The following is a 16,742-nucleotide window of genomic DNA, read 5'->3' on the forward strand; positions in this document are numbered from 1 at the left end:
CTTTTTGACAACTTCGATATTGGAATGGTATACTGATTTTTTTTTGTTGTTGTCTTTATTAGCTATAATCATAAAAATTATGAAAAGCGTATATTTGGAAATCTTTCACTTTGCAGACAATCTATAGATTTATAAACTAAAAAACGTTTACACATCATTCTCATTAATTGGGATGCACCTGTATATGTGCAACACATTATTTTGATAAAAACAAAAACAAACATTTCAGTATAGATAAAATGTTTGCATAGCATAGTACGTTTTGTTTGTATTTTGGCACCAAATGAATACAAATCATTCAAATTTTGGATTATTTTTCAAATTAATTTAAAATTAAATAAATAAATTAATATTGTGGCTGGATGCTTTACAGTACTAAGTACCCATAAGCAAAATTATAATATTGGGATACTTATGTACTCACATTAAAATGCATATTATCAGATGAAATATATCTGCCTATCTCAGCTACAATAAGCGGTAGAAAATGGAATGATGGATGAATGGAATATATCAGTGTTTTGGTGATGTTTTGTTTTTTTGTTTTTATCATTGACATTTTTATTTTTACCTCAGTACCCTGGTGTCACCAACCAAAACCACAACATTAGGTACACCTGCACAATCTATTGAGGTCCATATAGTAGAATATAATTTGAAATTATGCCTATACATACAAAGTTAGTAATTGTTACTGTCATGGAAGTATTGATTTTTACTGTACACAGTATAACACAACTGTTATAGGATTATAATAAAAAAAACAATTGGGCGTCAATTTATGTATCAATATTGTTAATGTACACGTATTTTATTTCTGCTATAGTCAACGCAAATGATAAATGGTCATCTTACAGGCAACTGTTATTATGTGTTTATGCAGAATCATTAATCGACAACATAGGTAGTATTAAAAGCATGCATCTCTTACCTTTTTTTTATTTAAACAGAATCCATAGCTTATGGACAACACTCTTCTTTTCAGCAACGTGAGCTGTAATATGAGTGTTGAGGGCCCAGTCAGCAACCAGATCCAGCAGGTGTCCCATGATGCCTTGTTATGTGCCAGTGCATGTCAGTCAGTCAGACACACTGTAAAATGGCCTTTTTTTCCCCAACCTATTTTGGTCTTAAAATGTGTTTTCTGCAAATAAACGGAAAAAGCTTCTGCTTTGACGCAGTCTAATCCACAACAATTTACTTCTAAGACAGTCCTTATTATCTTCCATGAGTCATTACTGAGAGTCTGCATATTTCACTTCCTGTCCTTAACATGTTACAATTTTAAAGTGTAATAGTAAAGTTAATGAATGTTAATTAGCATTTAAGTCACAACTTAAAACTCATTTGTATACTCTAGTTTTTAAATAGATCCCCCTTTTAGACCAGTTGATCTGCTGTCTCTTTTCCACTCTGCCCCTCTCTCCTGCGTGCAGAGGTTATCAGGTGACCACGGATGACGCGCTAGCTGTTCAAAGTCGGAACCCGGGGTGGACCACTCATCCGTGCATCAGTTGGTGACATCTCTGCGCTGCTGACTTGTCTCCACTCAAGATGATCCCCTTCTGGCCCCACTATGGACTGGACTTCCACACTATTAACTAGATCTACTCGACTTCCATTGCACCGGTTGCCCAGGGGTCCCCTCCAAGGTTTCTCATTGTAGCCCATTGGGTTGAATTTTTCCTTGTTGTGGCTTGTGCAGCCCTTTGAGACACTTGTGATTTAAGGCTATATAAATAAACTTTGATTGATTGATTGACTTTAAATAGTTTTTTGGGTAGTTTGTTCAGCAATAAAATAATTAGTGAATAACAGGGTAAAATGGACAATATATTGTATTATGAACAAATGACTACAGGATATAAATAAAAAAACAACAATACTTTGCTTATGAATTAACAAGATAAATAGTGCGTTAAATCAGACTGAAATTGTACAGTGAGTAAAATGAATAAATAAATACATAACATACAACTGACAAAAACACTAAAATGATTCAAGAATGAATAAATAATAATACAAAAATATATATGTTTATCCTATATCACATACTGTGTATTTTGCATAAGTAATATAAATTACCTTGCATAAACCATGGCTTTATACAAGGGGTGTCAAACGTACGGCCTGGGGGCTGGATCAGGCCCGCGAACAGGTTTCATCCGGCCTGCGAGATGAGTTTGCTAAGTATAAAAATGTACCTGAAATTGTTGAAAGAAAGGAACTGCTGTTCTAAATGTTTCCACTGGATGTCGCAATAGCAATTCTTTATATCTTTGTAGATGATGCTACATATGTACAAAATAAACCACATGATGTTAGTGCCCCAGTTGAGGAACATGATCAAACTACACAAGTAACATACTGTAATTGGATTTTGATATAATTTTTTCTCTTGACGGATTGAAAAATTAACACCAATGAGTTGACTGATGAACATTATCACATAATTTATTCAGAAAATATAAATAACGACAAAAAAAAAGGTAGGATACTATTAACTGCAACCAGGGGCGCCGAAAAAGGGGGGTAAAGGAGACGGATTCTAGGGGCCCATGATGGAGGGGGGCCCAGAGAGGCCCCTAATGATGATGAAAATATATGAAATTATGTGCTGGGGGCCCTGTAAAGATTATTTTCATGGGGCCCAAAATCCCTAGCGGCGCCCCTGACTGCAACATGTATGTTTAAAACAAACCCAACAACATTATGATTTGTACATTTTCAGAATGTGCTTGTTGTATTTTTTAAACAAAGAAAACAATCTGAATTCGTCTTTATTTTTAAGTTATCGTGCCGTGATTTTACCAGTCCGGCCCATTTGGGAGTAGATTTTTCTTCATGTGGCCCCCGATTTCAAATGAGTTTGACACCCCTGCCTTATACGATTTGTAATAGGTGCAGGCAAATGTTTTACCTGTAGGTGGCAATATAACATCAGTAGACTGCAAAACAGAACGGCACTGAGTTTTGTTAACATACGGTTTAAAAAAAAAAAATCGTTTGCAAACAGACAAGCTTATTAGTATTTCCACTGCCAGATCAATTAAGAAGTCCACGCTTCAGTGGATGTGTTTATGGGTGGGTGGGGGGTAGGCGTTAGCTGTTAACTCCGGGGTTAGCCACACTGATGCTAAGGAAGTGTAGCCTTGTTTACAGGAAGTAGTAGCATATAGTAAAAGTGAAACAGATTACAACGTCGCTGCGTTCAAAAGCGTCATATACATGTCAACGTGAGAGTTATTAATATGTATGTTTGATTTTAGAGAATAAATAGATTCATGACGTGCAGGCAGAAAGAATATTAGGTCCGTCCGGTCCGCGAACAAGTAGCATACTCTTGTCAACTTTTACTTCTTATTTCCGTGTGACGGTTTGATAGTTCGTTTTTTTTATTATGTATCTGTGCTCCATGTTGGAAGAAAATGCATATTAGTGGGAACTACCACTGCGTCGCGACACCTGTTGTTTCTTGCAAGTCCTGCCCTGAGACATGGATTTCCTCACTTTGTTTGCCATCTACGTTGCTTTGGTGCTGACGTGCATCGTCCTCGTCTGCAAATATTCCGGACAGAAGCAAAGTCCTTTGAATATTTTCCTCAGCTGCACAATAAAGGTAAGAAAGGCGTATTTTGTTGGAGAATGCTGGTGGACTAATTGTGACATCATCAAATGCAAACCTGACCTCTGCGATGCATGTTTTGCCCTAACAGGTTTTTGCACCAATTACTCCAAAATGGCTCCAGCGGTTTTCACAATGGACAATGCACACATTATTTCATCAAAGGTAGGCCAAAATAAGGTTTTCACATAGATTCAACGTATATTCACACATTAGAGCGATCCAACAATAATTCTGCATTTACAAAGGGAACAATGCTCAGCTTTAATTGTGTTTGTATTTTCTAACGGTGCTAAGATGCACTGCATCGTACTGAAAACTCCCTGACTAAAAATGATCACTTGTTGTGATGACCCTTACTTCAAAGGGAACTGCACTTTATTTTGTCCATCATTCACAATCCTTATGTGAGACATGAAAACACATCTCCAGGCCTCAAATTGTAACTTTTTAAGGTCAAGGCAAGTGTTGCCTTAAAGGAGAGCCATTTCTCACTGACGCGGTGCCCGCGGGCACCAGGTAGCCCATAAGAACCAGATGAGTAGCCCGCTGGCCTGTTCTAAAAATAGCTCAAATAGCAGCACTTACCAGTGAGCTGCCTCTATTTTTTCTATTTTATTTATTTACTAGCAAGCTGGTCTCGCTTTGCTCGAGATTTTTAATTATAAGAGAGACAAAACTCAAATAGAATTTGAAAATCCAAGAAAATATTTTAAAGACTTGGTCTTCACTTGTTTAAATAAATTCATTTATTTTTTTACTTTGCTTCTTATAACTTTCAGAAAGACAATTTTAGAGAAAAAATACAACCTTAATAATGATTTTTGGATTTTTAAACAAATATACCCTTTTACCTTTTAAATTCCTTCTTCTTCTTTCCTGACAATTTAAAATTTAAAGCCCACCAGGCTGCACCAAACGTTTGGTGCCTTGTTGACACAGAAAAGTACAGTGGTGTATGCGCAGCAGCTATGAAGGTTGCAAGCCTGTTTGGTTCAACTTATCTTTGTGAATCAGCCTTTTCTGACATGAACTTCATCAAGAACAAACACAGAACCCGCCTCACTGATGCACATCTGCAAGACTCACTCAGAGTTGCAGTGTCAAGTTACACACCAGAGTACAACACACTAGTTAACAGCAATGCCAGTCTTCCCACTAACTGACAAAGAAACAGATAACAGATTTGGTGTCCAGTTCAAAGTGTGACGTGATTTATTTAGAAATTTGGAGTTTACTTTTGTATTTTACATGAGTTATTATTTGTACAAGCATGATGCAAAGTAATTCATGATTTGTTAAAAAATGTTTGTGGCTCGCAAGTTAAAATTGGATATTGTGATTTCACAAGACTGTCTTAGATGTGATTATTTCAAAATGTTCCATTTGGAAAAAGGTGCACTTAGAGAAAATATAAAAATAAAGTGTTGCGTATTGATATTTATCTGTTTCTATATATATTTATTCTGAGAAATCATTAAGAAGATCAGTGTTTCCACAAAGATAAATATTATTAATAATAAAATATAGTCAAAGGTAAATTGAGCAAATTGGCTATTTCTGGCAATTTATTTAAGTGTGTATCAAACTGGTAGCCGTTCGCATTAATCAGTACCCAAGAAGTAGCTCTTGGTTTCAAAAAGGTTGGTGAACCCTTATATAATTTGTTGATGACTAAAGTGCTGATAGCTAGGAAACATAACCCCCTCCACATTCAAACCCCTGGATTGTAAATAATGTAAATAATTCAATGTATATACTCTGATGATTAACTTGTGTGATGACTGTATTATGCTGATAGTATATATTTTTTACCATGAATTGGTTAATGTGGACCCCGACTTAAACAAGTGGAAAAATGTATTCGGGTGTGTTACCATTTAGTGGTCAATTGTACGGAATATGTACTGTACTGTGCAATCTACCAATAAAAGTTTCAATCAATCAAGCTCATATTTTAGGGCACCAAGGCGGGTGAGAAGGGCACCAAGGCAAACATTTTTTTCATTCCAGGCAGGGCCTCCAAAGCTTGCATGCATACCGTTTTTTTAATTGATTATTAATATAAACTTGTCATTTCATGATGCCTTTATCTCTATGTTTACCTTTTGATAGAGGGAAGTATTTTAAAAAAAAAAGTTATGTACATGTAGGTGATGTATTGGGACTGATCCATTAAGAGTTTGAGCACAAATATGTCGTATAGAAATTAACTATACACAATAAAACGTTAACAAAATTATGTGTCAAATGGTTTTTAAAGTAATACCTTTGTGACATGAAAAAAAAACAAAAGAAAACATGGCGTTTACTTTTTGAAATTTAAATAAAACACAAAGCAGTTTGGCTAATGAAGATAGTCTAATAAACAAGATGTGTTCTTCTCTAATGCCCCTTGTGGTTCAGTTCAAAAGTTTGGCCAACACCGACAAAAAAAACAGGAGTGACAGTGTGTTTCCTCATCTCATTAACTCTGTCACAGCAGCTGATGGACACTGTATTGTCAAAATGAAAGCAACATAATATAGTTTTTCTCCTTCGCTGTATACTTTTAGTGTCGGTGGACAAGTGTATCCAATGTTGTCTACACCTGTCCCCTTTGGCTCAGATCCCACATCAGGGCAAGAAAAAACTCAACCCAATGGGATACAATAAGAAACTTTGGAGGGAACCGCCACCGGTGCAATGGATGTCGAGTAAATTTAGTTAATAGTGTGAGAGTCCAGTCCATAGTGGAGAGACGTCATCAACTGATGCACAGATAAGTGGTCCACCCCGGGTCCCGACTTTGAACAGCTAGCGTCTCATCTGTGGTCACCTAATAACCTCTCCAAGCAGGAGAGGGAGGCAGAGCAGAAAAGAGACTGCAGATCAACTGGTCTAAAAGGGGGGTTTATTTAAAGGCTAGTGTATACAAATGAGTTTTAAGATGGGACTTAAATGCTTCCACTGACATTCTGATAACATGATATTTACAGAGTTTTGACCATGTTAAGCAATGCCAAAGGTTCTGCTTTATAATTTAATATTAACTTTAACTTAGAGGCAATACAACAGCTTTATTTTAAGTGGGTTGCAACTAACGTTAATAGCAGCTCAAGCTAACTAGTAGCTAGTCGCTGGCTACTCGCTAGTGGTTGGAGGAGCAGTGTAAGCGAGGCAATGTATCATGAAAAGTCGTTCCTCTGTGTTCTTATAATTACAATGTTTCTACAGCTTGGTTAATATGCAGGTCGTATCATGTAAATGTAGCGCTGTTGGCATTTTTTCAGACACTTTATAGGCGTAGTAGAGTTAGCTGCCTCGTACTAGCAGTTGTTCGCTATTCAAAATACACGGAAAAGGGAAAGACGTGTGTTTTTGTCTCATATTATGATTGTAATTAATGGGCACAATTTAAAAAAAAAAGTGCAGTCCCCCTTTAACAAGTGGGATAGAAAGGCAAATGATGCTCCTTTATTTTCTGTTTTAATTATTGTTTGTGTGACTGCAGGAACAACACGTTCATCTACCTGCAGATCCTGCTCGAGGCTGCTGTGTATGCAGAGTTCACCTACGAAGTTTTTGGTTTTTGCAGAGATATGGACACCACTCTGACAAGCCTGTCTGTACCTTACATCCTGCTCACTGCGAAAACTGTCTTCTTCTACCTCTGCATCAAAAAAGATCCAGGTCATTTAGTGGAAATGAGGGCACATCAAGAATGTCTGCGGTTATATTTTGTTGTTTTATTCTGACAGGCACCGTGACCATGAGGAATGTATCCAGCCAGTTGTACTTGTATCCATACGACAAGAGGCTGTTTCACCCGGGCGTCACGTGCCCCACCTGTAAGCTTATCAAACCTGCCCGCTCCAAACACTGTAGTAAGTTCTTGGTCTGGAAGTCTTTCTATTCTTTGTCGGTTTATCTCTGTACTTGTTTCCCTTTACAAAGTACCTTATCACTTCTGATTCATTGCCCCAGCATTGAGAAATTATTTATTTAAAGGGGAACTGCACTTTTTTTTAGAATGTTGCCTCACATTCACAATCATTATGAAAGTATTTTTTTTATGCATTCTATATAGTCAATATATGTTATCAAAAGTCTGCTTACAATGAAGCCTATAGAAGCCGTGCTAATCCCCCAATAAAGCCCGTAAAAAAAAACATCCAAACACCTCCATTAAGGTTTTCTATACATGATGTAAGTAAATGTGCGCATTTATAATAACACTTAATATTTACATATTATGATAATTTTAAGCATGTGCACATAAGTTCTTGGTCACAGCGCCGCTATACATACAGTAGTTAGTCTGCATTAGCGTTTATAACAGGGGTGTCAAACTCAGTTTAGCTCCGGGGTCGCATGGAGATAAATATATGTGGGCCGGAGTGGTAAAATCATGGCTTAATGATTTAAAAATGAAGACAACTTCATAATTGTTTTAAAAAAGTAAATTAATAAAACGTCTGCTAACAGTTGAGCCATTGGGTATGCCTATTCCGCCCACAAATCCCTCTCAATATCCATACATCCATCCATTTTTTACCGCTTGTCCCTCTCTGGGTCTCGGGTGAAAACCCGCCAACAATACTCTATTTACATATCGTGACCTAAATATTAACCAAATATTAGCAATATTGTTATTATATGCACTAATGCTGACAAAAACAATTTTTTAACGCCGCAATTATAACAGAGAGGTAACTAGCTTATGCTGTTGTACTGTGAGCCGGCCGGTGTTCTGCTGCTGCTGCTGCATTGTGTCTCCATCCATCCATTTTTCTACCACTTGTCCATTTTGGGGTCACAGTGGTTAATGGAGCCTATTTTAGCTGCATTCAGGCGGTAGGCGGGATACATCCTGAACAAGTCACCACCTCATCGCAGACATTGCGTCCCGGCTCGTCAAAATTATTCTAGATCAGGGGTGCCCGTTACGTCGATCGCGAGCTACCGGTCGATCGCGGAGGGTGTGTTAGTCGATCGCCAGCCAGGCATTTAAAATAATAGACCTAAAAATGAGCGATCATCGATCTGATTGATGATCGCTAATTTTTAAGTGACTTTTAAGTGACTCGTCACTTGATTGACATTCTCGACTCCTGAGGGTCTTGTGAGATGACACTGGCTGCTGCGAGCTCAATATTAAGAAAATGTGATAGACAGGAAGGCGGGAAACACTTTTTATTTCAACACATTCGCTGCTTCCTCTTGCCTGCGCTAACAAAATAAGAGTCTCAGAAAGCTGGCGTGCACAAGCTAGCAAGCTACAGAGCTAATGGATTTCTTGTAAAGTGTATAAAAACCAATACGGAAGCTGACCAAAAACCAACCACTTTCAGAAAGGAGGACTTTTGTTCTCCTCCATTTGAAAATGCCGACATTGTCCGCACTTCTGTTGGATTCCAGTCAATGCAAGTCATCAGAATCAGGTAATACTCCAATTTATATTCTTGTCTTCATGAAAGAAAGGACTGTATATGTGTTAAACATTATTGCATTATCATTAAAAACCTTTAATATGTTAACAAAAATGTATGTTTCATAAATAAAAAAATATAAATGATATATATGAATGAGGTAGATCCCCTCGACTTGGTCAATTGAAAAGTAGCTCGCCTGCAGAAGAAGTGTGGGCACCCCTGTTCTAGATAATAAATCATGCCTCTTATCTGGATTTAGGCATGAATCCAGAAGTTGTTCATCTGTGACATTGAATTTATACACGGGGGTGGTGACTAAGACACAACAACCAAAGACGGCCTCTGTAGGCAGCAACTTTCCCTTTTAACCCTTCCTGTGGATTATGATGAATATTTAATTTTAAACAGGAAGATATGAACATCCTATCAGTCGTTATTGCAGTTAGAGCAGACATTGTACAGTGAGGGATCATTATATTATGTTTGTAGTTTGTTTAGCATTTCACAATACTGCAACATGGTTCTCTAGTGTTTCACTAAAGCTGCATCCGGGTAGCAGTCGGCTTTCTAAAACCTATTGATCATCCTTTTTATCTTAGGGCTCAAAAATTTGAGGTCCAGGATCATAATTTTCCCCAAGTAATCGTTGTTGGCTTTCATAAAGTCTGCATGTTTTGCACTGTTGTTGATGGGGAAAGGACCTGTGGTTCCCATCTCTACGTTGTGGATCACTTGACTGGATTGCGCATTATCTCTGGAATCTCTGTGAAATTGATACTATTTTGATCATATCTATTTACTCGCAAACTGTGGAAGTCCTTCGGTGCCTTAAATCAGATATATATGATAATATTTTCAATATAGAAGCAACTTGATTTTCCATTCTACTAGTACTTTATTGCTAGCTCAGCGGTTTAACTTAGCTATTAGCTCCTGGCTTACTCCCGTTGTTTAACATGTTTTGCTTTGTCCTCCAGTGATACTCGATAATGATACTTAAAGGGGAACTGCACTTTCTTTTCAAATGTTGCCTATCATTCACAATCGTTATGAGGGAAAAGAACACACGTCTTTCTTTTTTTACGATTTTAAAGATGATAAACGCTGGAAAGATGCGGCTAATGGGAGTCACCGCTGTAGCCTTTAAAGCCCTCTAAAACAACTTCAAAACCCTTCTTCTGTTTTATATACACAGTGTAAGTCGATATAAAATGTACTGGTAGTAACAGACACATCCATCCATTTTCTACCGCTTGTCCTTTCGGGGTTGCGGGTAGTGCTGGAGCTTATCTCAGCTGCATTCGGGCGGGGTACACCCTGGACAAGTCGCCACCTCACCGCAGGGCCAACACAGATAGAAAGACAACATTCACATTCATAACAATATGTACTATGTACAATATTTAACGTGTTTGATCATTTTAATCATTTCCGGGACGGATTTCCTCCGCGCATTGATTTTTGTTTCCATAGCAGCGCACTTCTGACTTTGAGAATAAAATGTGTGTTCCTACTTCTGGAAACAAACGCGAGTGTGTTATAATCATGGCAGACTTGGTAACAGACAATGAAGACGACTATTTTAGCAAAAATGAGGATTCACAACCTTATATTTTTTCATCTATATATACTGCTGCTAATAGAAGCGAGCACGAAGGAAAAGTGAGACATTGGAGCAGACGCAAGCCGGGAGAGGGGGATGAAAGCGATTTTGACGCTATAAATATGGAACTTGGAGCCAAGCTATTTCGACATAAGTGGATTGCTTACCCAAAATCAACAGGTAGCTAGACCAGACGAACAACTGTCCATCGAGTGTGTCACTTTAATATCGATCATGATAAACGCAGCACACCATGCGTGTTGTTACAACTACTGTACATACACTGTCTAGCTAACTCAGCTGTGTACAAACAAAATATGAAATATGGGCTAATACTTTACAGATACTGTAACATGATTGTTCATGTTTTTCAGTCAGTACAAATTAGTGTGGTATCGCATTGTGTTGTGCATTACAAACTCAAAACACGTTTTGTGTTGTTGTAGAAGCTAGCTTATCTCTTGCAGTAGTTAGCTTTTACAGCTCATACCGAAGCATGCCGATGTATTACTATGATAGAAAAATAGTTCCTCAGTGTCCGCTCTTACAATAACAATGTTGCTACAGGTTGGTTATACGGGTTACGAAAAGTAAATTAAGTGTTGTTTTTGAATGCATTTTTAAAGTGAGTTAGAGGTAGAATTAATTAGCTGCATTACTAGTCCCCTAGAACAAGACAATGAATATATGTTATAAAGCGAAAAAAAACAAAGACCTTTTGTCTTCCTGTCTTTCATAATGACTTGGAACGATAGGCAAAAAAAAAAAGTGCAGTTCCCCTTTAAAATACAAAGAAATGCTGTTTATCGATTATTATAAGCTCAGGGGAGCGGCTCCACACTGTTCATGGCGTATGTCAGCCAGGGGACTGAAAATAAATACTGTCAGCCAGAAGGGATCATCGTTTGTAATCGGCATTAAAAGGTGTCAATCGGCAATGGCGATCAAATCTACCAATTCTGATTGATGATAACATCCCCAAAAAGAAGTGTGGTGTGTATTTCAGGTGTGTGCAACAGGTGTGTCCGGCGTTTCGACCACCATTGCATCTGGGTGAACAACTGCATCGGTGGCCAGAACACACGATACTTCATGTTGTACTTGTTCAGCGTCTGTGCCATGGCGGGTGACATTTCACTCCTGACAGTCGACATGTTGCTTCACGCCGTGTTGCGTTCAGGGCTGCTGAGGGCCAGTTATATAGACGAGCACGGCCAGCAGCAGCCAGCTGGGCCTGTATTTGTCATACAGGTGAGTTCTGTTTTGCAATACATTTCGGAAAAATATGTCATCAAGCGCTACATATGTATTTCCTCTTTTACCTTCCAGCATCTGTTCCTGACCTTCCCCCGAATCATCTTCATGCTGGGATTTGTGGTCTTTGTCTTCTTCCTGCTGGCCGGTTATGCCCTGTTCCATTCCTTTTTGGTCCTCGTCAATCAGACGTCCAACGAATGGTACAAAAGTCGAGGTTTCTCTTGTCATCACTGCCGCCCGACTTCGACAGCAGACCACCTGTGTGGCACAGCGCCGTCGAGAAAGTACTTCTACAGCAGAGGCTTACTCCGAAATTTGGGGGAGATTTTTTTTCCTCGACAACCTTTCCGGAAAAAACACACTTAGTAGCCTGTCAGGTTGCATCCCTGATTCAGGACTGCTACTGAGACAATAAACTTTATTTCTGACATTTTCTATGTAAAACATTTGTTTGACCAATAAATGGCATGGTTAAAATTCAACAAATAATAATAGCCATTATATGACATTTGTGTGTCATTTATTGCAATTTGAATGACAGCCTCACTATCAACCGGATCCCATAGTTTCTTCCTTAATGAGACCAAAAGCATTGATAATACAGGATTATGGCACTGTCTTCAACTGCACAATACAACTAATACTGTAATAGTACTCATGACAAAGAGATCCTTTGTTTTGAAATGTTCACTAAAAATGCACCGTTTTTCATACTGTCTCATTTTTAGTACGATTAAAAACAGGTCGGTGACTACATCTCTCTGCATTTTAAGTTTTATTTTTATTTTACTAAGGCTGCTTGGTAACCCAGCACAGAGCCAAATAAAGTTGCAACATGTGATAATAGTCCGATCAAAGTTATCAACCGCCTTATGGGAAAAAGCGTTGTGTCAGCTGTTGATAGTGCAACCACCTCCCTCAAATGTGTCACATTTCACATGTCAGGTAAACCGTGACAAATATGAATCCCCTTCCTATTATATGAGCTTCATGTTGCGTCGGAAAAAATTACTTTTCGTGAGCGTCGCATGGTCTAAAGCAGGGGTGTCAAACTCAAATACAGAGTGGACCAAAATGTAAAATGGAACTAAGCCGCGGGCCAAAGTTGAACAAATGAATCTTTTAAGAGGGATCCAAAAAAACCTACACAAAAGTTGGTACTTAAAGAAACATTTTATGTGGTAAAGGTTATTGTTCCTACCCACAATTTAGACCATGGGTGTCAAACTCTGGCCCGTGGGCCAAATTTGGCTTGCCATGTGATTTCATTTGGCCCTTGAGGTTATATCAAATTAAGATTAGAGCTGGCTACAACCTGTTGTCATGTCCGCTTTTCCGCCATAGAAACAATGTGCCGGCCCAGTCACATATTATCTGCAGCTTTAACACACACGAATGAATGCAACGCATACTTGGTCACCAGCCATACAGGTCACACTGGGGGTGGCCGTATAAACAACTTTAACACTGTTACAAATATGCGCCACACTGTGAAGCCACACCAAACAAGAATGACGAACATATTTCGGGAGAACCTCTGCACCGTAACACACGTAATACCCAGAACCCCTTGCAGCACTAACTTCCGGGATGCTATAATATACACCCCCGGTACCACCAAACCTGCCCTCACCCCCTCCAATTTTTATTTAAATTTTGATATGCCATTGATATTTTTAAATCATTATTGATAGGTTGATTGGAAACACTAAATTGGCCCTAGTGCACATGTTGTCTCTCTATCTGTGTTGGCCCTGTGATCAGGTGGCGACTTGTCCAGGGTGTACGCTGCCTTCCGCCCGAATGCAGCTGAGATAGGCTGCAGCGCCCCCAGAAGGGACAAGCGGTAAAAAATGGATGGCTGGATAAATAATTTGAAACTCGACTTTGCATGTCACTATAAAGTCATATAAGCCTTGCTTGTTCAATATTCAATGCACAACTTTTTTGGATCCCTCTTAAAAGATTCATTTGTTCAACTTTGGCCCGCGGCTTAGTTCCATTTTACATTTTGGTCCACTCTGTATTTGAGTTTGACACCCCTGCTTTAGACCATGCAACGCTCACGAAAAGTAATTTTTTCCGACGCAACATGAAGCTCATATAATAGGAAGGGGATTCATATTCGTCACGGTTTACCTGACATGTGAAATGTGACACATTTGAGGCAGGTGGTTGCACTTTCAACTTTAGCCGCCAAATAGCAGTATAGTGATGAATACCCTAAAATGTGTTTTGTGGCAATTCCAAATTTGACCATAGCGTTAAGTTACTGTGCAGAGTGACGCTTCCCATCATATATATCTCCTCATACAATCTTCCTCTCACCCGAGATCCACACAGGAATGTGGCCGTATGAATTCCTTCCCTACTGTAAATGAAAAAACACAATTTAACAATAGTTGATTTTCTTATGTTTTTTATTTTTTATTCTGTAACACTGTATAGGTCAGGAGGTGTGTCGACTGTGTGGCTACACAGTAAAAATGTCTTTATTTAGGCAAAATACCACGCAGAATGTATTGCAAAAAAACAACTTTGTTGGATTAAAATATGTTTACATGGTATTTTGCATTAAGGCAATTAAACAGCTGAGACAGGAGACACACCTTTCCCTGGTTGTCCCTGCCAACATCAGCTGTCAGATAGACCTGTACATGTAATGTTGTAGCCGGTGGTCCTTGTTCCTCTACACTTGCAAGTTTTGGATTCCTCCGCCTTGGTTCCTGTCTGTTTGTTTTTGTTAGTTTTTTCACTCACCCGTGGAATTTTGTTTTTTCCACGCTGGTGCTAGCTTATTTTTTCATTATTAAAATATTTTACTTGCACGCCGCCTCTCGTCTCTGCATCCGTGAAGATTGTCCTGTGACAGTGAGGAGCTAATCAGGAAACAGGTGGGGAAAACAGCTCTAAGGTAGAGGTAAAGTGGCTGAGAGTGGAGACAAATAGGAAGTGGAATGAAAAATAAGAACGCTGGGCAGCAACTAAACACCAAAACGCAGAAAAACAATAAACACAAGTCATTCATTAGTGGTCATTACACGGACACTTATCATAGTGAGCCTGCACCACATCAGCTGTGATCTTGCAAGAGACTCTTACCCACAAATGCAATCAATAAAAAAAACAGTTTTTGGCTGTTCTAAAAATTGCTAAATGATCTCCTCTTGTAAATAACTTATTGCGATGGATGCTGTCGGGGAGAGTAATAATGTTGTGGTAGAGATAAAATTAATTTAAAAAAAATGCAAAGTATGTTTAGAACTGTAAGTTAACTTTCTACTGTTGATTGTTTGTTTTATTTAAATTTGTTTAGAAAAATAATGCAACCATTGCTCCTGTGAAATATGATGGATGGTCTTAGTTTAGGCCCCTTTGGGACTGTGCAACAAGGCTGTGGCGCTTCAGGGTGCTGCTTTTTGTGGACTTTTGTATCTCCCTCGGAGGAGCCTTTTGGCCATGGCCGTGTTTGTTCCAAAGGCCAGCTGCTGGCTCTCTGTCACACTGGAGTACCGTGGAGGGACTTATTGTTGGGTCCGTTCTGTCTGTGGCCATGCCCCCCATAGGGGCCACCACAATATACTGTTTATTCTTGTTAAAATGTACTGATTATTTTTTATGCATTTGCAATCATATGTGCGCAATATATAAAATGTATCGTTTTTTTTTTTTCCTTTGTTGTGTTTTACTTTTATAGCTTTACTGTATGTAGAAATGGCTCTGCTGAAGTGGAAGCTGGCTGCATCAGCTCTGTGTTTGTTTAATGTCTTTTGTGTCCTTTATGTCCTTTGTGTGTTTGATGTTTCCCTCTTGTTTTTTTTGTTTTTTTTATCTCATTTTGAAGACTTTTTGGAATCTGCATCTGCACTGCAACCACATCATTTTTCTCATGTGGGATGAATAAATGGTAAATGGGTTGTACTTGTATAGTGCTTTTCTACCCCTTTTTAAGGAGCCCAAAGCGCTTTGACAGTATTTCCACATTCGCCCATTCACACACACATTCACACACTGACGGCGGGAGCTGCCATGCAAGGCGCTCACCAGGACCCATCAGGAGCAAGGGTGAAGTGTCTTGCCCAAGGACACAACGGACGCGACTAAGATGGTAGAAGGTGGGGATTGAACCGGTAACCTTCAAATTACTGGCACAGCCATTTCACCAACTTCGCCACGCCGTCCTCCGGACATGGAAAGGATTGACAGATTGATGGCTCTTTCTCGATTCTATATGTATATATAATATATATGTATGTATATGTAGATTGATTGGCAACACTAAATTGGCCCTAGTGTGTGAATGTGAGTGTTAATGTTGTCTCTCTATCTGTGTTGGCCCTGCGATGAGGTGGAGACTTGTACAGGGTGTACTCCGCCTTCCGCTCGATTGTAGCTGAGATAGGCGCCAGCGACCCCAAAAAAGGGAATAAGCGGTAGAAAATGGATGGATGGTATATGTATATTGCAGTTCTGAGTGTTGCTGGGTCAGGTTTGGTTTTGGAATTGGATTGCATTGTTATGGTATTGCTGTGAAGTGGTTTGTTGGATTCCATCCATTCCGATTTTCTACCGCTTATTCCCTTTTGGGGTCACGGGGGGCGCTGGCGCCTATCTCAGCTACAATCGGGCGGAAGGCGGGGTACACCCTGGACAAGTCGCCACCTCATCGCAGGGCCAACACAGATAGACAGACAACATTCACACTTACATTCACACACTAGGGCCAATTTTTAGTGTTGCCAATCAACCAATCCCCAGGTGCATGTCTTTGGAGGTGGGAGGAAGCCGGAGTACCCGGAGGGAACCCACGCATTCACGGGGAGAACATGCAAACTCCACACAG

At 39.2% G+C, this 16,742-nt stretch overlaps 1 protein-coding gene and 1 long non-coding RNA gene across 4 annotated transcripts in view; both read left to right on the forward strand.

Annotated features, from left to right (window-relative positions):
• Window positions 1-1,724, forward strand: part of LOC133558001 (uncharacterized) — a 66,440-nt gene extending 64,716 nt beyond the window's left edge. Inside the window, exon 5 of the long non-coding RNA XR_009807881.1 lies at window positions 1,437-1,724. This is a non-coding gene — a long non-coding RNA (uncharacterized LOC133558001). The remainder of the gene's footprint in view (window positions 1-1,436) is intronic.
• Window positions 1,725-2,969: 1,245 nt separating this feature from the next.
• Window positions 2,970-14,727, forward strand: zdhhc4 (zinc finger DHHC-type palmitoyltransferase 4). 3 transcript variants are annotated; one of them, XM_061909046.1, is made up of 7 exons: window positions 2,970-3,619; window positions 3,717-3,790; window positions 7,203-7,297; window positions 7,366-7,491; window positions 8,959-9,048; window positions 11,649-11,893; window positions 11,972-14,727. In XM_061909046.1, the coding sequence occupies exons 1-7, from the start codon at window positions 3,497-3,499 to the stop codon at window positions 12,263-12,265; spliced, it is 1,047 nt and encodes a 348-aa protein (XP_061765030.1). In that variant the 5' UTR covers window positions 2,970-3,496; the 3' UTR covers window positions 12,266-14,727. The 3 variants fall into 3 exon arrangements, with proteins under 3 accessions (XP_061765030.1, XP_061765029.1, XP_061765031.1); XM_061909045.1 differs by having other exon boundaries at window positions 2,977-3,619; window positions 7,119-7,297; XM_061909047.1 differs by lacking the exon at window positions 8,959-9,048 and having other exon boundaries at window positions 2,995-3,619; window positions 7,119-7,297.
• The last annotated feature ends 2,015 nt before the right edge of the window (window positions 14,728-16,742 follow it).

This window comes from Nerophis ophidion, linkage group LG08 (genome assembly GCF_033978795.1).
Source record: "Nerophis ophidion isolate RoL-2023_Sa linkage group LG08, RoL_Noph_v1.0, whole genome shotgun sequence".
Taxonomy (NCBI): Eukaryota; Metazoa; Chordata; class Actinopteri; order Syngnathiformes; family Syngnathidae; genus Nerophis; species Nerophis ophidion.